This window comes from Trachemys scripta, chromosome 4 (genome assembly GCF_013100865.1).
Source record: "Trachemys scripta elegans isolate TJP31775 chromosome 4, CAS_Tse_1.0, whole genome shotgun sequence".
In the NCBI taxonomy this organism is placed as follows: Eukaryota; Metazoa; Chordata; order Testudines; family Emydidae; genus Trachemys; species Trachemys scripta.
Window position 1 is genome coordinate 44,303,793 of NC_048301.1, and position 24,130 is coordinate 44,327,922.

Sequence of the window (24,130 nt, forward strand, 5' to 3'; positions counted from 1 at the left end):
CATCTGTTAGTCTCAAAGGTGCCACAGGACCCTCTGTTGCTTTTTACAGATCCAGACTAACACGGCTACCCCTCTGATATTTATTATTAATTATTATTACAGTATTTTTATTACATTATGAAAATGGCAACACTCTTTCAATATCTCACTTTTGTAGCTTGTATCACTTTGAATAAGCCTGTTATAAGACAAGGCTCCTGTGTTTCATCAAGGAGTATCAGATGTGAAACAGCATGAAGGTATTTAAGAAGCCAACTCAAAGAGTTCCTCCTACACAAGCATTCAGGTCTTGAGCAGTCCAGGCAAACAATGCACATTACAACAAAGCTTAAACTTGTTCTTCATAATAATTTAAAAAAAACAATACAAGCTGCCTATTTAATTTTAAAAACAGCAAAAAATATCCACCTCCCTTTCCATGTCTTATAAGGAGTCTTGAAGTTTAAATCTCCTCAGTGTGATAGATATGCTTGCTTTGATCTGCTTAGCTCTTGGAAGTCCAGGGGCTGCTGGCCCCGTGCTGCCCAGGGTCCCTAGGGCCAGCTCTGTCCGCCATTATGGAATTTTTTCCCAAGAACCCACTGTAACATTTCGTGAACCCCCAGGGGTTCACAAACCTAGGGTTACCATATTTAAAAAATAAAAAAAGAGGACACTCCACAGGCCCTAGCCCCACCCCTTTCCCACCCCGGCCCTGCCCCAATTCCGTCCTTTCCCCGCCCCTTCCCCAAAGTCCCCGCCCTAACTCCCCCTCCTCCCTCCCAGCCACGCGAAAAGGGCTGCCCAAGCACTACCGGCTTTACGGTTTGCCGGGCAGCCTCCAGACCCTGCGCCCCCAGCCGGCACTTCCCCAGTGCAGCTGAAGCCCGGGAGGGGAAGCACCCAGCCGGGGGCACAGGGTCTGGAGGCTGTCCAGCAAACCATGAAGCCGGTAGCACTCGGGCTTTGGGCAGCCCCTATGCCTCCGGACCCTGTGCCCCTGGCCGGGCACTTCTCCTCCCCGGCTCCAGCTGTTCTGCTCCTCCCCGGACTCAGACTTCGGCTCTGTTTAAGAGCCAAGCTGCCCGAGCCAGCGCTACCGGCTTCGTGCAGCCCCCTTGACTCAGGACCCCAGCCGCCAGCTGGGCACTTCTCCTCCCCGGCTCCAGCTGCTCTGCTCCCGTGGCGCAGGGTCCGGAGGCACGGGGGCTGCCCGAAGCCGGTAGCGCTGGCTCAGGCAGCTTGGCTCTTAAACAGAGCCGAAGTCTGAGTCCGGGAAGGAGCAGAGCAGCCGCGGGAGAGGAAGTGCCTGGCCGGTATTTTTCCCGGACATGTTCGGCTTTTTGGCAATTCCCCCCGGACGGGGGTTTGATTGCCGAAAAGCCGGACATGTCCGGGAAAAACCAGACGTATGGTAACCCTACACAAACCCCAGTTTGGGAACCACTGCTCTAATATCATGGGGCCAACACATCTACAATAACGTTTCTCTTTGAATTCATACAATTAAGTTTCTATTATTTCATCTCATATTTCTTTGTAATCTAACATACAATATAGTTGGCCTGATTCTCATTTACACTATATATAATTTACTCCCATTTTAAGACCTCTTTACACTACCAGAGCAGTGTAAAGGGGCTTTAGCATACCTAAGTATCAGTTTAAAACAAAGTGCCTTCTAATTTGGAGTGATTAATTTTTGAAAGGAGTCCTAAAAAAGTAACTTTGGGGCAAAAGAAGCTGCAATCCTTACTTAGGGACTCAGAGAGAAAGGCCTTGGACCTGAAAGTAATGTGATCTTGAACAGTCTCTGAAATATATCTGAGATTTCTCTTTCTTGAAATAGAAGTCTTAACTAAAGATCTGTTACTTAACTTGATGGGAGGGGGACGACTAGCTTTTTGGCAAGTGTCTGGCCTTTCATCTGTTCAAGTTTCCTCTTTATTTCTAAGGCCTGGTCTACACTACGGGTTTAGGTCGGCTTTAGCAGCGTTAAACCGAATTAAGCCTGGACACGTCCACACAACGAGGTCCTTTCTTTCGACTTAAAGGGCCCTTTAAACCGGTTTCTTTACACCACCTCCGACGAGGGGATTAGCGATAAAACCGGCCTTTGCGGGTCGGAATTGGGGTAGTGTGGACGGAATTCGATGTTATTGGCCTCCGGGAGCTATCCCACAGTGCTTCATTGTGACCGCTCTGGACAGCGCTCTCAACTCAGATGCACTGACCAGGTAGACAGGAAAAGACCCGCGAAGGTTTGAATTTCATTTCCTGTTTGCCCAGCGTGGAGAGCACAGGTGACCACGCAGAGCTCATCAGCACAGGTAACCGTGATGGAGTCCTCCCAGGATCGCAAAAGAGCTCCAGCATGGACCGAACGGGAGGTACGAGATCTGCTCGCCATATGGGGAGATGAAGCAGTGATAGCTGAACTCCGTAGCAGTAAAAGAAATGGAAAAGTATTAGAAAAGATCTCCAAGGCCATGAAGGACCGAGGCCATAACAGGGACACACAGCAGTGCCGCGTGAAAATTAAGGAGCTACGGCAAGCCTACCACAAAGCCAGAGAAGCAAACGGAAGGTCCGGGGCAGAGCCGCAAACTTGCCGCTACTACGCGGAGCTGCATGCGATCCTAGGGGGTGCAGCCACCACTACCCCAACCGTGTGCTATGACTCTCTCACTGGAGAAACACACAGGGAAGACGGTTCGGGGAACGAGGAAGATGACGATGGAGGTACTGTAGGTAGCTCACAGCAGCAAGGAAGCGGAGAAACCGGTTTCCCCAACAGCCAGGATATGTTTGTGACCCTGGACCTGGAACCAGTAACCCCCGAACTCACCCAAGACCCTCAGGGCACACAGGAGACCTCTGGTGAGTGTAACTTTGTAAATATTTGTAAACATTACAAAAAAAAAGCAAGCAAGTCTGTTAACGTGTATGGGGATGGAGCGGAAATCCTCCAGGGACATCTCCAGAAAGCTCTCCTGGTTGAAATGGGGTGATTTTATTAAGGGGGACATTCAGAGGCGCCCGTTCCTGCTATTCTGACCAGAAATGTTCCCCGCTGTTAACCACGCGGTGGGGGGGAGGGGTGAAGTGATCATCCCAGAGAATCGTGTGTGTGGGGGGGGGTGGTTTACTTGTGTTTGTGCCGCATGTTAACCGGGAAACCGCAGCCCCCTCCTTTCACATTGAAACCCCATTTTAAATGGACAACCCAATTCATCCTTGATATGGGAAATGCGCTGCTGTTTGCAACCTTTCCCACATGTTAAGAAGGTTAAAAAAGCCAAAACACTGTGGCCTACGATGGCTGCCTGCAAGCCGAAATATGCGACCTTGTAATGAAAGAGTGTACCCATTGTTCCCTAAAATGTGTCTTTTTTAACCACCTCTCCCTTCTCCTCCACCAGCTGCAAATGTTTCTCCTTCGCAGAGGCTCGTGAACATTAGAAAGAGAAAACGTAAGACGAGGGACGAGATGTTCACGGAGCTGCAGATGTCCGCCCAGGCTGATAGAGCACAGCAGAATGTGTGGAGGCAGTCAATGTCGGAGATGAGAAAAGCCCAACATGAACGAGAGGAGAGGTGGCGGGCTGAAGATGATAGGTGGCGTCAGCTTGCAGACAGACGGCAAGAGGCAATGCTCCGTCTGCTGGAGCATCAAAGTGATATGCTCGAGCGTATGGTTGAGCTGCAGGAAAGGCAGCAGGAGCAGAGACCGCCGCTACAGCCCCTGTGTAACCAACAGCCCTCCTCCCCAAGTTCCATAGCTTCCTCACCCAGACGCCCAAGAACACGGTGGGGGGGCCTCCGGCCACCCAGTCACTCCACCCCAGATGATCGCCCAAGCATCAGAAGGCTGGGCTTCAATAAGAGTTAAAGTTTTAAAATGCAGTGTGTCCTTTTCCATCCCTCCTCCCCCACCCATCCCAGCTACCTTGGCAATTATCCCCCTACCTCTGTAAGGAACTAATAAAGAATGCATGAATGTGAAAAAACAATGACTTTATTGCCTCTGCAAGCGGGAGGGGAGGGGAGGGTGGGGTGGGGTGGTTGGTTTACAGGGAAGTAGAGTGAACCGGGTCGGGGGGGGGGGTTGGAGGGTTCATCAAGGAGAAACAAACAGAAGTTTCACACAGTAGCCTGGCCAGTCACAAAACTCGTTTTCAAAGCTTCTCTGATGCGCACTGCGCCCTGCTGTGCTCCTCTAACCGCCCTGGTGTCTGGCTGCGCGTAATCAGCGGCCAGGCGAGTTGCCTCAACCTCCCACCCCGCCATAAAGGTCTCCCCCTTACTCTCACAGATATTGTGGAGCGCACAGCAAGCAGCAATAACAATGGGGATATTCTTTTCGCTGAGGTCTGAGCGAGTCAGTAAGCTGAGCCAGCGCGCTTTTAAACGTCCAAATGCACATTCCACCACCATTCGGCACTTGCTCAGCCTGTAGTTGAACAGGTCCTGACTCCTGTCCAGGCTGCCTGTGTACGGCTTCATGAGCCATGGCATTAAGGGGTAGGCTGGGTCCCCAAGGATCACGATAGGCATTTCAACATCCCCAATGGTCACTTTCTGGTCCGGGAAGAAAGTCCCTTCCTCCAGCTTTCGAAACAGAGCAGAGTTCCTGAAGACGCGAGCATCATGTACCTTTCCCGGCCATCCCACGTTGATGTTGGTGAAACGTCCCTTGTGATCCACCAGGGCTTGCAGCACCATTGAAAAGTACCCCTTGCGGTTTACGTAGTCGGTGGCTTGGTGCTCCGGTGACAAGATAGGGATATGGGTTCCGTCTATGGCCCCGCCACAGTTTGGGAATCCCATTTCAGCAAAACCATCCACTATTGACTGCACGTTGCCCAGAGTCACTACCCTTGCTATCACCAGGTCTTTCATTGCCCTGGCAAATTGGATCACAGCAGCCCCCACCGTAGATTTGCCCACTCCAAATTGATTCCCGACTGACCGGTAGCTGTCTGGCGTTGCAAGCTTCCACAGGGCTATCGCCACGCGCTTCTCAACTGTGAGGGCTGCTCTCATCTTGGTATCCTGGCGTTTCAGGGCAGGGGAAAGCAAGTCACAAAGTTCCATGAAAGTGCCCTTACGCATGCGAAAGTTTCGCAGCCACTGGGAATCGTCCCAGACCTGCAGCACGATGCGGTCCCACCAGTCTGTGCTTGTTTCCCGGGCCCAGAATCGGCGTTCCACGGTATCAACCTGCCCCAGTGACACCATGATTTCCACATTGCTGGGGCCTGTGCCTTGTGAGAGGTCTATGGCCATGTCAATTTCCTCATCACTCTCGTCGCCGTGCTGCAATCGCCTCCTCGCCTGGTCCGGGTTTCGCCTTGGCATGTTCTGGCTCTGCATATACTCCAGGACAATGCGCGTGGTGTTCATAGTGCTCATAATTGCCGCGGTGATCTGAGCGGGCTCCATGATCCCAGTGCTAGCTATGGCGCCTGGTCAGAAAAAAGGCGCGAAAGTAGTATCTGATGGACCAGGAGAAGGAGGGCGGGAGGGAGGGAGGGCCGAGTGACGACATGGCGTACAGGTACAGGAACAGGGAGAAACACAAACAACTGTCACACAGAATGGTCCCCCCAAAGATTAAACTGGAAACCCTGGGCTTAGCAGGCCATTGATTTCACGGAGGAAGGGGAAGCAAATGAACACAGAACAAATCTATTTTTTACATCTTAAGGTGGCAGCCGACGGTGCAGCATGAGTGATAGCCTCTCCAGTACGATGATGACGGATACCAATCATAAAATACCATCATCTGCCAAAAGGCAAGGGGCTGCTGCTGTGTAGCAATGCAGCCCCACGTCTGCCAGCCCCACGTCCGCCAGCACCCAGCATCGCCCTCGGCCTCTTCTGGGTGCTTAGCGGACAATATTGGGCAATTGGCAGAAAATAGTATATTATGACTGGTAACCGTCATCATCGAAACAGTAGCATGTCTGCCCAGGTGGCCATGATTGACAGCCATACCAGTACGACGACGATGGGTACCAGTCATAATATACCATTGCCTGCAAGGGGCTGGTGCAATGCAGCCCTACGGCTGCCAGCCCCACGGCTATCACTCATGCTACACCGTCTACCGCCAAAAGGCAGTTAGCAGCTGCTGCTGTGTAGCAATGCAGTCCCACGTCTGCCGGCACCCAGAGGACATATGGTGACGGTGAGCTCAGCTGAGCTGAGCGGGCTCCATGCTTGCCATGGTATGTTGTCTGCACAGGTAACCCAGGTAAAAAGGCGCGAATCTATTGTCTGCCGTTGCTGTGACGAGGGGGGAGGGGCCTGACGACACGTACCCAGAACCGCCCGCGACACTGTTTTGCATCATCCGGGCATTGGGATCTCAACCCAGAATTCCAAGGGCGGCAGAGACTGCGGGAACTGTGGGATAGCTCTGGGATAGCTACCCATAGTGCAATGCTCCGGAAGTCGACACTAGCCTCGTACTGTGGACGCGGTCCGCCGACTAGAGCACCTAGAGCATTGTATTGTGTGGACACACACAATCGGCTGTATACAACCGATTTCAATAAAACCGGCTTCTATAAATTCGAACTAATTTCGTAGTGTAGACATACCCTAAGATTTTGCAGGTTCTGATGCCTGTTCAGAGTTTGTATAAAATGAATATAAATTAAAATGATAAAAGATATAAAACACCCTTAAGTAAAACACACTTTTAACACCTGAATTAAAAAGTAATTGAAATGTGCATCAAAAACTGCACTTTTGATCAAAGTAGTTTTCAGATTAAGAAGTCTATGTCAAACAATAAAAAGTTGATATAACCTGAAATGCCTGACAGACTTGACCTTCTGGAGACAAAAACAAACTGAGGAAAGTGCTAAGAAGTAATAATACTGATGTAACAGTATTGTGTTTCTGTCTGCTTGCAAAAAAGTAAAATCTGCACTCCCAGAGAAGTACAGAAATTCTTACTGAAAGGAGTTTTATAAAATACAATATCTATGACATTTTTTACAATTCTTGTAGGATATTTTTGCTGGAAATGGGGTGACAAAATACCTCTTTTAATATTTAAATTGAACATATTGGTGCATAAGATAAACAGAAGAATGAAATAAGCATTACTATCTTAGGCAAACTTGAAGCTATAGTTTTCTTGATCAGTCCCACTATAAAATTCTTTAATAGACCACTGCAGATTTCCTTGGTCTTTATTACAAGCAAACAAATGTCAATCTAAGTACTTAAAACTAGCACCAACACATGAAGAGAACTAAACTATTGTTCTTGTAAGTGCAGACATCAGTATAATTTGAATTTGATTATCCATTGCACAGAAAAATATGTTTACTCTAATTTGATTCTTTGTGTTTGTAGAATTTGTCAAATGCAGGAGCTAGTCATGTCTCAGTAGTTTAGTGTGTGCAATTATATTCTGACAGAAGCCTTATCTAGTGTAGGACAAATTGTACCTATGAAATTGTAGGTTCACGTGACATGTAGATTTAAAAAGATTTAAAACCAGGCAACTTCAAAGCAGTAGGTGGTGCCACAAGATGGCAGTGCTCCAGAGGATTCAGTTTTCTATACTTTCTCAATTCAGCAAGGTCGGGCACATGCTTAAATATTTGAGCATGCAAGCAGTTCCATCAACATCAATGACATATAGATAAAACATAAACAAAGAATATAATGGTCACTTCTATGCCTAGTAAATAAAAAAAGTGAAAAACTGAGGCCATAACACAAATTGAGTCGCATGAAATCTAGAAAACTAGCCAACTATTGAAAATATTACAATCATCAAAAGTTGTTCTAGATTCTTGCATCCAAGATACAAAAGCATCATATATTGATAAATATTTTTACTTAACATTCTCTGACTCACAAATCTTAAACTGTTGGGATCTTTCCAGAAGTCGCTACAAAGAAAATGAGGGGGAGGAAGAGGAATTATAGCTAATGGCTTAAGAAACTCTGGCTTCTGCTTTTTAAGCTGCATGCCACATATACTGGGATAATGAGTCTTCTGAAACCAGATACTGATGTGAAAGCCTTTCTAAGTAAAGCATTTTCAACTCCTTTGCCTTCTGTACAGAGGTCTCCACCTGTTACCAAAGAAGTTCTCTATGAACTAGAATAGGTTTTTGAGATTTTTTTGAACCTCCCAGTGGAATGCAGAAGTTTGCAGCTAAGTGCACCTGCTAGCATCAAACTGAATCAATAATTTTCTGTACTGTATCACCCCCATCAAGGAGTGCCAATGCCTGGTGTCAGGCCAGGTCTGCACCTTCATGAACTAGCTTTTTAGGCTCCTGGTGCTTGTTCTGAGGGACCTTAATCTGCCTTTTCATCAGGAAGGCAAGACAGACCACAACAGGAAGGGCTGCAGCTATGGAGTAGTAAACCCCTTACTCCAAATGAATCCTATAACTCAAGTTTAGAGTTCTGAGGTGTAGTACCACATACTTAGCTGGCCTTTCCTTTGGCCACGGCCATTTCAACCACTATCCTTTCATGCAAAAGGTAGGACCCATAGCTGGCAGCATCCTCAGGGAAGATCCTTGGAGACAATACAAGATGGCAGCCATAAATGCTTCACCAGCTGGTCCAACATACTTTGCAAAGTCACAGCAATCCTATTGCATGGCTCAGTTATCACTTGGCTACAACCCTTGTAGATTCCTGGCCCAGTGCTAACTGGGTGAGCCAACATAGCCAACTTTTTAAAAAACTGGGGGAAAGTCAGACCCTCTGTCGCAGAGTTGCTATCCTCCTGCTTCTTTGCAGCAGAACCATATTTGGCAACAGATTAGAACATCAGTCCATTAGAGTACAAGTAGCAAACATCATCTCCCTGGTCACCACTCTGCTCCACTTTGGGTACTGATTATGATGCAATGATGGAAGATCTAGGAGAAATGAGCTCTTCAGTACACAAGGTACCAGCAGCACTGGTGACAAGGCCAATGCTCCATGCAGTGATGAATTAGCCACTGGGCCAATGGGGCCCATGCCCAGGGGCCCCAGACAACTGGGGGACCCCAGGAAAATGGGCAGCCTTGCGCCCCGCTCCGCCTGCCCGGTGCTCCTGCCGGGGAGTGGTGTCAGGGTGTGGAGGCTTGCCCTGCTCCACCCCGCACTCCTGCTGGGAAGCAAAGGAAGGCCTCACACCCCAACACTGCTCCCCAGCAGGAGTGCCAGGCGGGTGGGACAGGGCAAGCCCCCGCATCCTGACCCCACTCCCTGGCAGGAGCGCTGGGCAGGTAGTGCTGCCCCCCGTGCCTCAACCCCATTTCCCCGGCAGGAGCGCCAGGCAGGGGAGGGGGGACTTCAGGCAGAAGGGGTGGGGCTGGGCCCTCACTTGCTCTGGCCCAAGGCCCCACAAACCCTTAATCAGTCTCTGGCTCCATGCATCAATTAAGCCATTAATTGGAGAAGGCCTTCTGATTATGGTCTGAAAGGAATTGACTGAATGGTTCCAAGGACAGAGTTTAGTTTATGAGTGTTATGCAGCCAACAGTAAGGAGCATGACTTGTCTTCCTAGCCATGACTCTTAGGGGTCAAAAAAACTTTAGGGGCTTGGGAAGTTTCACCTGTCATGTGTTAAAGAGCTTACTTTACAGAAGGTTTTTCCTCCTTCACCATTTACTTCACAAAGTTTCACCAGGTGGCATATTTCCAGGTATTTGATAGACTGATAAATCCTAGCTGTCACCATTCAAAAACTGTTGAATGGTCAGATATTTCACACTGTTAGGAATTTTTTATCTACTTTATGGAAATGATCAATTAGATTTGGAATGGGATAAACACATTAATTGGGGCAGATCCACATCTGGGAAAACAAACATAAAATCTCTGTTTTGCTAATTTTACTTACTGGGGTTCTAAGACAACTTCACCCCTGGTGAATACCCAAATTGAAAGGAGCAGTATTAGTCTGCTGGAAGGAAAAGAAGTCTGCATAGATCAAAATGAAAGAAAGGGCCTAACATAGTAGCCTGACAAAAATACTCAAGAAAACTTCCTGTCATCTTGATAGCTCAACAGTTTTCATAGAGTCACAGATTTTAAGGTTATAAGAGATCATTTTAATCATCGAGTCTGACCTCTGGCATAATACAGGCCATAAAATGTCACCAAATGATTCTTGCATCAAGTCTATAATTTCTGGTTGAGCTCTAGCCTATATTTCAGAGATATTCAGGCTTGATTTAAACACTTCAAGGGACAGAGAATCTCACATTCCTTTGTTTGCTAAATTAAAGGCTCTCTTTAGAAACCTTCTCCCCATGCAGGTGCTTATAGACCATGATCATGCCACTTCTTAACTTTCTCTTGGATAAACAGAATAGACTGAGCTTTGTTAATTTCTCACTATAAGGCAAGAGGTTTTCCAGACCTGGAATCATTCTTATAGCTCTTTTCTGAGCCAGTCTGTCAACATCCTTTTTAAAAAGTGTGGACACCAGAACGGACTGCAGTATTGCAGTAATAGTCTCGCTAATTCCATACCAAGTGGTAATATCACCTCCCTACATCTATGCAATATACATCCAAGGATAATGTTTGCTGTCTTTGCCAGTGTATTCCTGTGGAGTTCATGTCCAGTTGATTATCTACCATGACTATTAAATCCCTTTCAGAGTTATTGCTTTCCAAAATATAGTCCCCCATCCTGCAAGCATGACCTATATTCTTTAAAAATACAGGCACATATAAGATTATACTGCTAGGAATAAAGATGCATGTTGTTCAAGTGAGCCCAGCTTAGAAAGCAATCCAGATTGCTGTGTAGAACTGACCTGTCGTCATTATTTACCATTCTAACAAATGTTTCAGTCATTTGCAAACTTATCAGAAATGATCTTATATTTTTGTAAGTCTGACTGGATCTGGGGATATAAACAGCCCATAAGAAGGAAACAACCAGTCTGAATCTTGTGAAGGAATATCTGAAAGTATTAGATGTCCAATCCTAAATCTCCTGAGCATCAACAGAACACAGTAAGTCAAAAATAAATACAGCAAAAATGTAACTAAAATAATCACTACACAATGAAGGTGAAAGATAATTCTCATTTATATTTAACTTTTTTTCAGTTAAGAGAAAGGAACTGCAAAAACCTGTATGAAAATCAGAAAGAGATTTAGGAGCTAATCTGAATGACACTGGAAAGACATAAATTAGTGTTGTGACAACACGATAAAACATGAGTAGGCGGACAACAAAGCAGAGTACTGTTAACGTTTCATCATTGTTCCTTGTAAAACAAATTACCTGGTGACAGATCATCCTGTTATTTGGTATGTTGTACTATCATTGTTAACTTAGATTTTTTTTAAATATTTTACATAGCAGTCACTTCATTTTAAATAAATTACTCACAAATTAAAGGTTAAAATCCTGCAACACATTCTCCCATGAGTAGCCCTTATTCATGTAAGTAATCCTGTTGACTCACAATCTGTGCTTAACTTCATGTACAAGAATTTTCCATTGAAATCAATGGAACTACTCAGATGCTTAAAGGCAGACAGAAAAGTTAGTGTTTCCAGAATCAGGACTTGCGTGAGTAAGGGTTTGTGGGACTGAGCTTTAAAGTCCAAATTAGTATAGGCATGCTTAACTTGACTCCCTTAAGTAGTCCTATTGACTGCTCAAGTTTGTAAATTTAAGCACGAGCATAAGCATTTACAAGACTGAGGCCAAATCTGCGAAATAGTCACTGAAAAACCAACTAAAAATTTATTTGTTTTAATAAGTCAAATGCAAAACAATATCTTTAATGTTCTGAGCAATATGAATTCTAGGTGTCTGTGGTTTAAAGATTAATATAAACAAGAATATTAAAATATGTCTATAGTGCCAGCCTAATACAGAATCTATTAAGACATTTTGTTTCCAGAACATTTCTTTAATAATACAATATTAAAATAATGGAGCCTTCAGAAAAGTTATTCTTTAACTAATATTCATTTAAACTAAATTATAATTACAAAGATAAAACTGAAAACAGATTATAGAGTCCTACCTATTTCTTTCTATTTGTTCTTGAAAAGTAATATTTTCTGAGCAGAGTGATGCTTCCTCCTGGTGGTCCAGATCCTCTGCTGTAAATAAAAGATAATGCCCTTTTCTGTCGAAAGTATGATATACTCTTGAAGCCAGCTGTAGATCAGCAGGCAATGCATAACTAGGAGAAGCAGTACACAGGTGATGAATAACTGGATAATGTTGACCTCTGGGGGACAAAAAAATAAAAATCAACTATTTTAGCATTTTCACTGTCTTCTGACATCTAGATTTCACATACACGGATTACTCTACTACTGCATTAGAATCACACAGACTGTATTTAAAGTTTTAATACCTATAATTAGTAGAAATTATTGTACAATTAACAGAAAAGAAGATGCTAAAATCCTTGACAATAGCTTTAAAATAGAAATTAATTACATAGGACAAAGTCTTACTCTCCTGATTCAAGCACAACTTTCATGAGCTTCATTGAGAGTTTCACTTGTGTAAGTACTTAGGATCAGACCCCTAAATCGTACACATATGTAAATATGCTGAAACTTTACACAAACTCATGAGTAAGACTATGCGTGTGTGCAGGGCCGGCTCCAGGCACCAGCTTAACAAACAGGTGCTTGGGGCAGCCAAGGGAGAGGGGCGGCACGTGCGGCAATTCGGGGGCGGCAGGTCTCTCACTCCCTCTGGGAGCGAAGGACCTGCCGCTGCCGATCGCGGCTTTTTTTTTTTTTTTTCCAATTGCCGCCGCCGATCACGATCACGGCTTTTTTTTTTTTTTTTTTTTTTGCTTGGGGCAGCAGAAATGCTGGAGCCGGCCCTGGGTGTGTGTACCCAGGGTGGGTAGACAAACACATGCTAGTTCTGCTGGAGCTAGAGTGCTAAAAATAGCAGTGTAGCTGCGAGTAGTATGAGCAGCAACTTGGGCTAGCCACCCAAGTATGTAACCAAGGAGTCAGGTGGGTTTGTCCTCAGGCAGCTAGCCCGAGCTGCTACCCATTCTACCCTCAGTCACACTACTACCTTGAGCAGAGCGAGTGTGTAGCTGTCTACCTGGGAAGCACGCTCCCAGCTGCAGTGTAGATGAACCCTAACTCTTTTGACGGAGTTCCTTGAAAATAATGTTTATAACGTTTTGCAGTTAATTATGTTAATGAGGTGCTATCTTCACTTGAACATTTTCCTAACTTCTTTCAGTTCATAAATCCAAAACAGTCTGGCACATGAACTACACATTTATTTTCATCTGTTAAAAGCAACAGAGTCTCCTGTGGCACCTTTAAGACTAACAGATGTATTGGAGCATAAGCTTTCAAGGGTGAATGATGAAGTGGGTATTCATCCACGAAACCTTATGCTCCAATACATCTGTTAGTCTTAAAGGTGCCACAGGACTCTCTGTTGCTTTTTACAGATCCAGACTAACACGGCTACCCCTCTGATACTTGATTTTCATCTGTTGGCTTTGTAAGACCTGATGCCGTTGATTAACTTTGGAAAGTTAAAATTATTTACTTCCACCATTTAAGATCCTGATCCAAAACCCCTTGAAGTCAATGAGACTCTTTCTATTAACTTAACTGGCAATGTATCAGGACCTAAAAGACATTTCCATCCATTTTATGGGTTCCACAGAGTTAATAAATGTTCAGGATGCAGACAGCTATGATGCAGGGGGGCTGACAGGCAAGAAACCTCCTGGGGAGAATGAGGATGGTCTGGGAAGTAAAGAGGGTCCAAGTGATGATGCAGAGACTCCCACGTATCCACGTTACATGCACCCCATCATCCTCCAGATGCAACGAAGCCGTCACCATGAAGAAAGAAAATGGGTAGCAGAGACCCATGAGGGGGTTAATAGGGAAGAGGCATTTGGTCAGAGAGTGAGTGAGAGAAAGGGTGGATTTTAGAGAGGGTGGATTTTTAGAAAGAAGCAGAATCCATCCCTGAGCAAGTTACAAATTCTACCAAAGGTTCTTTCACGGAATTGTTCTTACATATATTGTTTTTTTGTTTTCGTTTTAGGATCTAAGGAAATTAACAGGCAAACACAATTATTAAAGTATTTAGAAACTTAATTCCAGATTATCAATTACTTAAGGGAAACATCTGTATGAAAATGCTGGAAATTCAAAGTTAAAGTTACACTGAGTAACTTTCTTGATGCCTCACAGGGCTACCCCGGCGTCATGAAGCTTACACATCACCCTCTTGCTCAGGGCTGTGCCTAACTCCACAAACTAGAATATAATGTTTTTTATTTTATGAAGGGGAAAAGCAGCACTAATGACAACAATGAAATCAGAAAAATACAGAGGTTAGTATAACCCAGAGCCATATTTGTCGTGTTCTAAAATAATATTTTATATTTATCTTATAAAAATATTACAAAAAAGAATTAAAGAAAAGAGAAAAGATAAAGAAGCCATAGAAAATGAAGGCAAGGTGATATGCATAACATATAACACCACTCAGAAGAAAATAATACAACTCAAGAACCAGAAAATTGTTATCATACAGTCCAGCAATGACATCAATGGATTTTAAAGAAAACTGCAACACCCACTTAGTTTGTCAATATCTGAAAAACCTTAAACTACAGTTTAATTTTTATTTGGGAATATACTTCAATATGTTTTAATGAATTGTTATATGAAAGAGAAATCACTTCTGGTGGGAAACCAAACTATTTATGTCTATTCTATGCAAAAAGGTTAGGTTTAACTAAAGAAGTGTTTTTTAAAATGATTTAGTTAAATTAATGCAAAACCTTGTCTGGACACTCTTTTTCATTTTAAATCTGGTTCATACTGATTTAGCATGTGTCGGTAAATGCACAGGCACAAGTTAAACAAATATAAATAGTTTTCAGCCAACACCCACAAAAGCGTTTGGACTAGTTTAACTAAAATAATTTAAAAACTGATTTTAGTTAAACAAGTGCAACTTTTGTGGTGTAGACAAGGCCTTAGTTCCCTCAACAATGCAAAATGCAACAATGCAAAATTTCACCAGATCCTACAACCCAAGCAAAAGCTCACTGAACTCAGTAGGACCTTTTCCTGCATAAAGAGTACAGGATCAAGCCTTTGGGATAAAATTTAAAAGGATAAAAAAGAAAGGAGTATCCATGAAAGAAGGGGATTCACAGGCATGGCACACATGAGATGAATGGGCTAGTTTGGATTAAAGGATACCCCCTGGAAACCCAAGCAGTGGAGGGGACATTTTCAGGACAAGATTTCATAAGTTTTGCAGTATAGTAGGATTGAAAGCAGAGTCAGCTTAGATTCAGGAGAGTGAAATTGCAGACCAATATTTTAATGAGAAGCTTACACCGTGGTTTATTTTAGAGAAGAGAAGAAAGATTTCACACGGTATTTCTAAAAGGGGGAAATATTGTATATACTCCATAAATTTATGCAATACCCTGGCTTGTTTAAATCCATGCACTAAAACTACATTTTCCCCACAGTACAATTCACCTGCAAATTAAAAAAATAACTGAGAGAGATAAGACTTCTAAGGGCAAAGAGTTTCTTAAATTTTCTTTAAAATATAATAGTTTCAGTAATGTCTGTAAATAAAGAAAAGTGAAATAACTGAAAATTTGTCCCAGAACATTGATCAGAAATTCTCGTTTACTTATTTTAAATGGATAAAAACAGTCTGAGTATAAATTTAATTGGGTCATATTCTTACTCTTCAACTACAGAAGTTTATCATTTCCCTAGATGGACAAGCTGGAAGTATAAGCAATAAAAACTAAAATATTTGGGGCATGTTGCAGGTAAAGGTGTGTTTTTACAGCACACAGTCTCCCTTAAGAAGACTATTTATCATTCTTTGAAAAAGAGGACATGAAAAAACAATACTATGTGTGTGGCCTACATTACCTTCATCTAATGCACTAAATAAAGTTTTTTTAGAAAATCATGCAGTTTTGCATCATTGATAATCTGACAATAACTATTTATTGAAGGTAAAATACTCATTGTCTGCAGTCACTATTTGTTTTAATATATAATCTTGCTAACCAAATGATCTTTAAGCCATGTAGATAAGCAATGGCATGCAGAGGGTCACTTAAATGCCAATTTGACTGTTTCATAAACTTAGGCATTCTTTTCCCATGAGTCTAGTCTCAGCTACTTAATTGAAAGTAATATCCATTTACAAACTTTAGGCCTGCCATAAAAAGGCTCTCTTCTGTGTCCAGCAAACCTTTCAGGGCCCTAAGCCCAACAGAAGCTAATAATTAAAGCCTTTTTTTTTCACCTCAATAAAGAGTGAAGTGGAGGCGCAACTTAAGGTACACCAAAACCAATCAGGCCATAAAGATCTAATTGACAGGGAAGACTGTAAAACCAGAGAATCTCACTTGTCATGAAGTGAATAGGATCAGACAAATTAGTGTACAAACTGTACTTCCTTCTATACCTGCACACTTGCTACAGAACAACATATGCCACCTATGACAACAACAGGATAAATAGGAGCTGTTCTCAAATTACAGCTCTTCAACTCAAAACTGCTGAATAGAGCTGTGCGAACATCTGATTTTTTGGTTCGGTAGCTGAACCAAAAAAAAACAAAAAAATTTTTTTGTTTTGAGTCAACCCAAAACAAAAAAATTTTGGTGAATCAAAAAAGTCTACAAAATTTAGTTTTGGGTTGATAGAATTGTTTCATTTGACCCAAAATAAATCATTTCATTTTGCTTGAGGGTGGTGGATTTTTTCTGCCTTTTTAAAATAATTAAAATGCAAGTAAAATCTGAAATGAAAAATAATTTCCAATCAAAATATGAAGATGTGTTTCATTTCAAAAATATTGAAACAAAACATTTAGATTTTTTATGAATTTGTGTTTAATATGGCAAACTTGACATGAATTAAAAAAAGTTTCAGTCAACCTGAATCTACATTTTTTAGCTAAAAATATTTCATCCAAAAAATTTTACCTGCCTCTACTGCTGAATCTGAAATAATAAGTACTGACTGTAATACAAATACAAGTCAATGAATTCTAAGTACATAAGTAAAGAAGATAGCTTAAATCTGGAATTGTTTACATTACATTTGTGGTATTTTCCATTGTTTGTTTTTTAGTATTTTAATTAGATTATGTTTAGGATTGTATGGACCAAGTTCTACTCCAGCATAAGTGCCTCCAACTCCTGCTGAGTCAATGCCAGGGCTGAGTTTGGCCCTGTGTTTAAAAAGTTGTAACTGAAAACTACACCTCTACCCCGATATAACGCTGTCCTCGGGAGCCAAAAAATCTTATCGCGTTATAGGTGAAACTGCGTTATATCAAACTTGCTTTGATCCGCCAGAGCGCGCAGCCCCACCCCCCCCGAAGCGCTGCTTTACCACATTATATCCGAATTCGTGTTATATCGGGGTAGAGGTGTATTTTAAGGAGTTGAACAGCAAATTCAAACTACAGTTGATTCTGAGCTACAAAGTTTGGATCTGATCTTCCCCAAAGTTCTGGGTGTTCAGATCCAGGGTTTAGAAAATGGCCCTATGCCTACTTTAAACATGTACCATACTCATTTTTTCCAACAGTGTTTAAAATAACTGCAAAAATATTTTCCATAACATTCACTTCATAACAATGAAATGTTCTAAAAGGTACTTGATCTCTGGAGTCCATGTGGACAGCGAAGACAGTGATTGCTGTTGCTGGAGATATTCTTCTGATAGCTTTTGCTGAACTTCAAATGGTTTAGCCTTTATGATTGCTTCTCCTTTCACCTGTAGTATGTCTGAGGATACAGCCTAAAAAGCAATAAAACTGAAGGGTAAAACAATGTTATAAGAAACTAAATATTATATGGATTTTTTTTATCCATGTTGAAGTACTCTGAACTCTGGCAATTGTACACTTCAGAGCAAACCATAGCAGACAGTTAAGGTTGCTATACATTAGTGTAGCTATAGTGACTGCTGTAACTTACTCCATTTGTTACATCAACTCCAGGGGAAATCCAGAATCTGGGAGGCACAGATTTGCCATGCTCCTCCCCAGGCTTTACTTTATGAGGGTATATCTACACAGAGGGCTGGTCTACACTACACAGTTAGGTCAACATAAGCTGCCTTATGTCAGTGTCTTCACTACAGCCTTCCTCCCACCAATGTAAGTGCCCTACTACACTGACTCCACCTTCACGAAAGGCATAAGACTTATGTCGGTCTACTTAGGGCGACACAGTGTCTGTGTAGACACTGCATTCCGTACATCAGCTATCTTGTCAATTTCACGGTGGAGAACGGGGAGGAGAGAAACCCCAGGCAGCTTCCCTCCCGCTCCTGGCGAGAAATGAAGGGACAAGAAACCCCGGGTGGTTTCCCCAGCTCCCTGCCAGGAACAGAGAGTCGGGTGGGGGGGAGGGAGCCTGCCAGGAGCCCAGGAGCCTGTGGGGGAGCCAGGCTCCTGTCAGGCTCTCAGCTCTGCACACTGCCCCTCTTAGGTCAGTGGAAGCGCTCCTGGGAGGACATGCACCACCAACCCAAGGAGGGTAGTGTGGACATGCACCACCACAGTAATTACACAGTCAACCTAATATAGGTTTGTAGCACAGACATACTCTGAGATTGGAAGTGTGCTTCCAGACATGGGTAGACAAACATGCTAGCTCTGCTTGAGGTAGCGCACTACAAACAGCGGAATATCTGGGGATTACATAGAATACTGTGACAGACCCAGACCAGTGGGGTACAGGAGTCTGGTAGAGGGCAAATATACTGGTCACTGGATGAGTAGTTTTCTGTTCCCTGAGTGACCAGAGCAGGGGCTGCACTAGAGTAATCAGAAACCTGCTAGAATCAGTTAAGGCAGGCAGGCTAATTAGGACACCTGGAGCCAATTAAGAAGAAGCTGCTAGAATCCATTAAGGCAGGCTAATCAGGGCACCTGGGTTTTAAAAAGAGCTCACTTCAGTTTGTGGTGTGAGTGTGAGGAGTTGGAAGCAAGAGGTGCAAGGACCTGAGAGGGAGAGGGTGTGCTGCTGGAGGACTGAGGAGCATAAGCGTTATCAGACACCAGGAGGAAGGTCCTGTGGTGAGAATAAGGAAGGTGTTTGGAGGAGGCCATGGGGAAGTAGCCCAGGGAGTTGTAGCTGTCATGCAGCTGTTACAGGAGGCACTATAGACAGCTGCAGTCCACAGGGCCCTGGGCTGGAACCTGGAGTAGAGAGCGGGCCTGGATTCCCCCCAAACCTCCCAATTGACCTGGACTGTGGGGAAGGTCTCTGGGCTGTTCCCCAACCCACATGGTGAATCTCTGAGGCAAGAAAATCCGCCAATAAGTGCAGGACCCAGCAGGATAGAGAAGGAACTTTCTCACAATATGTATCTAAGAGGTCCAGGCAGGTTTGTACTCAGTAGTTTGTCCCCAGCTGCCTCAGCTATGCTGGCTATCCTGCTATTTTCAGCACAATAGCTCGAGCAGAATGAGCACATGCCAGTCTACCCACGTGGGAAGCAAGCTCCCAGCTGCAGTGTAGACATAACCAGAGGGGCACAACACAATCCACCTCTAAGACTATAATTAAGCAGATATACAAATGTTACCTCTAAAGGCAATGTTACAGTTGTCTGTGATTCTTGTTTTCTCTCTTCATCCTCTGAAATTTTAGGCACTGGAAAAACTGGTTCATATAAGGGTGAAATGTCTGAAGAAGAGAACTTTAATTTATATTCCTCGGTTTCTACAGAACTAGGCATATCCTCTGAAAGTGGATGTGAAGTTCCTGGTGCCTGAAAAGGAGTTGTTCCACTAAGTGATTCTTTGGTCTAAGAGAGGAAAAACAATTAAAATTGTATTTTTTGTAGACATGACATGTTAATACTTCTAATATGACTTTTCTGAAATATAGAATGTAAACACAAAATCATCAAAAGATCATTAAAATCCTAAAATTAATTTTCAGAACAGTTCAAGGTATTTTAGCTATGAACATACCTATGATATGATGATTTTTTTTATGTACACAAGGGAATTGGCAGGTTTAGGCTAAAAGTTCATGACTTCTCAGGAGTCTTCTTTTAGAGAGCTAGAGCCTTCAGAACAATTATTTTAAGAATGCATGTTCTTGTGTTCTTTTCCCACATTGCCCCTCACTATATGCTGACGGCAGAAGAAAAGTTGCAAAAGGCCTTACTAAAGCATTGATTAATGGTACTACAGACAATGAGGATTCTACTAAACTTCACTTAGATGCTTGCCCATGAAACGGTGGAGAGTGTAGAGAGGTAGTAGAGTCAAGAACCTGAAGAATGAAAGGAAAGAGGTAGCTAGTAAAACAGAGAAGAGGAACAATATCTAAATGGAGGAGGGGAAGAAAAAGACTCAAAAACCTTACTAAGGATCCAAAAACTCATCTCCTCACTTACATCCCTAGGACTTTCACAGATGATCTTTGGTTCAATCCTCACAGCCAGTTACCCCTGGGACCTGATCTTTGGCCTAGATGTCAAGATAGAAGACATAAGAACCCAGTCACTGTCTTGGACAGACCATCACCTCATTAAAGTACTGGTCAGAGATCTTCCAGTGCCCAGGCAACCAGAAAGACCAATTATCCTGATTCAGCCATGGATTCCAACAAATTACAAAGCCTGCTAAAGGATGACAGCACTCCAGCTATAAGATCAGGAGCTGAGGACCTGGTGAATCATTACCATTCTACACTAGCCTCAACAACTGACATGTCTGCCTGCAAATGGCACCTTTCTTCCCATCACTCACAGATCTCCTTGGTTTTCTGAGACCCTGCACCAGCTGAAGAGAGAAGAGCAGAAACTCAAGTGCTAATGGTGGGGGAGAGAGACTGATTCTGACAAGATGAAACGCAGTAATTCCTCAAAGCTGAGGCTGTATAACAAGTCAAAAGAACTTTTCTTTCAGCCTGCACTGAGGCTGCCAAATCCCACCCCAAGGAGCTATCAAGGGTGGTAAAGTGTTTTATCAATCCTGAATGCCACAACCTGCATTAGAGCTGGGCATCAAGCATCACAAAGAGCTATCATCTTTCTTCTCTGAAAAGATTAGACAAATTCAGGAAGCCTTCTCAAACAGCCTGGATCCATGCTGCCTATACCCACTATCCAACAGCCCACCTGCATTCCCAGAGTTCAGAACATTCCCTCATCAAGAAGTTCTGGACACCCTAAAGGAGTCTCAACCCAAAACTTGGGAATCTGACCCATGCCCTTCCTGGCTTGTGAAAGAGAATCATAAACAACCGTTACCACTCCTGACTGAAATAGATAATAATCATTCAGAGAAGATATAAGAATGGCCATACTGAGTCCAACAAATTGTCCATCTAGCCCAGTATCCTGTCTTCCAAGAGTGACCAGATGCTTCACAGGGAATGAAGAGAACAGAGCAATTTATCGAGAGATCCATCTGTAGTGAGTCGGTGTGGCTCCCCTCCTGCCCAGAAGAGGGAGCCCATGTGCAGGCACCAGAGTGGGTGGAGCCACCGCCGCCTGTCCCCGCCCCCCGGAAGTCAAGGGGCGGGACAGGAAGTATAAAGGCCGGCCGCCAGAGCTCAGTCGGCGGCCAGCCACCACAGGGAGCAGACGTGCGGCCGGGAGCTCCCGCCCAGGAGACCTCCGAGGCATGGGCCCTAACTGGCCTGAGCTACCCCGGGCCCGCTACGAGGAGGAGCCGCCGGAACCTGTCCGCGCCCGTCACTGGGAGAATCCCTGGGAGCCCCACCCCACCAACCCTGAGGGTGAGACTGCACCCGAACCCCTCCGCCCCTGCTGCTACCCAGAGGAGCCGCCCGAGGACCGTTGGCCTGACTTCCCGGCAGAGCTACCGGACCTGCCACCGAGCCCTGGCCGAGAGGAGCCCATGCAGTTGGACTGGCCCGAGCCCGGCGCGGTGAACGAGGTAGGCTCTGAGGGGGATCGTGGAAGTAGCCCGGGGGTAGCCAACCCCTGTCCAGCTGCAACTGAGTGTGAGCCAATGTCAGTGTGTTGTGGTCTGGATACCCCACTGACCAGCAGCGGCAGTAACCGCTTCTAGGGCCCTGGGCTGGAACGCAGTGGAGTGGGTGGGCCTACGTTCCCCCCTGCAACCTCCGCTCACGGGTGGCAGGCATCCCCCTCACCCAATGCTCGGCTACAGGAGCCTAGGCGTGCCTTACCTGAACTGTTTATCCACTCAGCCCCTGCGAACAAGGGCCTGAGCTTAGCTGTGTTTGCCCCGCCCTGATCCAGGGCCTGGGCTCCTGAACTGTTTATCCGCTCAGCCCCTGCAAACAAGGGCCTGAGCTTGAACTGTGTTTGCCCCGCCCTGATCCAGGGCCTGGGTTCTTTAACTGTTTGCCCGCCCAGCCCCCGCACCTACGGGCCTGGGCTAGAACTGTGTGGACCCTGCCCTGATCTAGGGTCAGGGCTCCCTAGCTAGCTGTCGGTTTTGCTCCATCCCTGCACCAGGAGGGCCGGAGCTGTTGAGATAACTGTCTATCTACCCCAACTGCAGTGAGTCGGTGTGGCTCCCCTCCCGCCGGAAGGGTCGAGCCCCGGCAAGGACCTATTACACATCCCATCGTCCAGTCCCAGCTTCTGGCAGTTGGAGATTTAGGAACACTCAGAGCATGGGGTTGCATCCCTGAACATCTTGGCTAAAAGTCATTGATGGACCTATCCTCCAGGAACTTATCTAATTCTTTTTTGAACCCAGTTATACTTTTGGCCTTCACAACATCCCCTGGCAATGAGTTCCACGGGTTGACTGTGTTGTGTGGAAAAAATACTTCCTTATACTAGTTGTAAACCTGCTGCCTATTAATTTCATTGGGTGACCCCTGGTTTTTTGTGGTATGGGAAGGAATAAATAACACTTCCCTGTTCACTTTCTCCACACCATTCATGATTTTAGAGACCTCTATCATATCTCCCCTTAGTAGTCTCTTTTCTAAGCGTAACAGTGCCAGTCTTTTTAATCTCCCCTCATAAAGCAGCTCTTCCATACCCTTAATCATTTTGTTGCCCTTTTCTGTACTTTTTACTTTGCCAAGGGCTCTGTTCCTCTCCCTCGCCCTATAGCAGGGCCCCCCATTCTCTGCACCATGCCAAGGGTACAGTCCCTCTCCCGCCATTTCCCCCTTCCCTCACACCAAGGTCCCCTCTTATCTGCACTGTGCTGAGGGCTTTGTGTCTCTCTCGTCCCTCTGCCCCCAAAGTACCTTTCATTCCCCTAGATTGGGAAGAGTGGATGCCAGGAGGTGCTCTCTCCCCACACCTGGTACAGGCTTTGAGGGGGCAGGACATTACAAAGCAAGGAAGAAAGATTTCTCTCTCTGGCTGCCCCTACTGGCTGAGTACCTGCTAAACAGCTCCAACCAGAGAGAGTAATTGTTTTTCTTTTGTCATTCAGGGTGTCAACATGTTGAACTCTATTGGGAGAATGATCAGAGGTATTGTTATGCTGCAAAGTATTAAACAGACAATAGCAACTCCAAGTGACCCGCATTTTTCTTTTTTTCTTCAGTGTTCGGATTGCACCCAGAATCACCAGGGATTCTGACCACAGATGCCTAGAACATGCCCTGAAATTTGGGAAATGATCAGGTTTGGAATTCAAAAGTTATTGTGTCACAGATAGACAGAGAAATGTCATCAAATTGAATATAAGGCCTTCACAAGCGCAAGCAAAAATGGGTACCAGTTATATCGGCCTTTGGGCCAAGGCCCCACCAATATCCTGGGGGTGGATTGGAGCTGACACTCCTTAGAGGGAAAAGGCCCATACCAGAGCTCAAGTTGTGCCAGAACACTGTGTAACAGCGTTCCAGCACTTTTTTGGGGGAGCCAGAAAATAGTCTGGTACTTCTGACTCAGCTCACTGCTCCAGAAGTAGAGATGGTGGCTCATTTAATGAGCTGCCCTCACTCATAAGAACATAAGAGCTGGTCAGACCGAAGGTCCATCTAGCCCAGTATCCTGTCTTCTGACAGTGGCCAATGCTAGGTGCCCCAGAGGGAATGAATAGAATAGGTAATCATCAAATGATCCATCCACTGTCGCCCATTCCCAGTTTCTGGCAAACAGAGTCTAAGGACATCATCCCTGCCCATTCTGGCT

General features: G+C 44.7%; 1 protein-coding gene across 2 annotated transcripts in view; it reads right to left on the reverse strand.

Annotated features, from left to right (window-relative positions):
* The window catches only part of TTC6 (tetratricopeptide repeat domain 6), a 163,091-nt gene that overhangs the window by 106,529 nt on the left and 32,432 nt on the right, over positions 1–24,130 (reverse strand). For both annotated transcript variants that reach the window (XM_034769592.1, XM_034769591.1), the window contains exons 4-6: positions 19,601–19,822; positions 17,661–17,803; positions 12,016–12,225 (exon numbers count right to left, since the gene is read on the reverse strand). In XM_034769592.1, the coding sequence (XP_034625483.1) occupies positions 12,016–12,225; positions 17,661–17,803; positions 19,601–19,822 (575 nt within the window). The remainder of the gene's footprint in view (positions 1–12,015; positions 12,226–17,660; positions 17,804–19,600; positions 19,823–24,130) is intronic.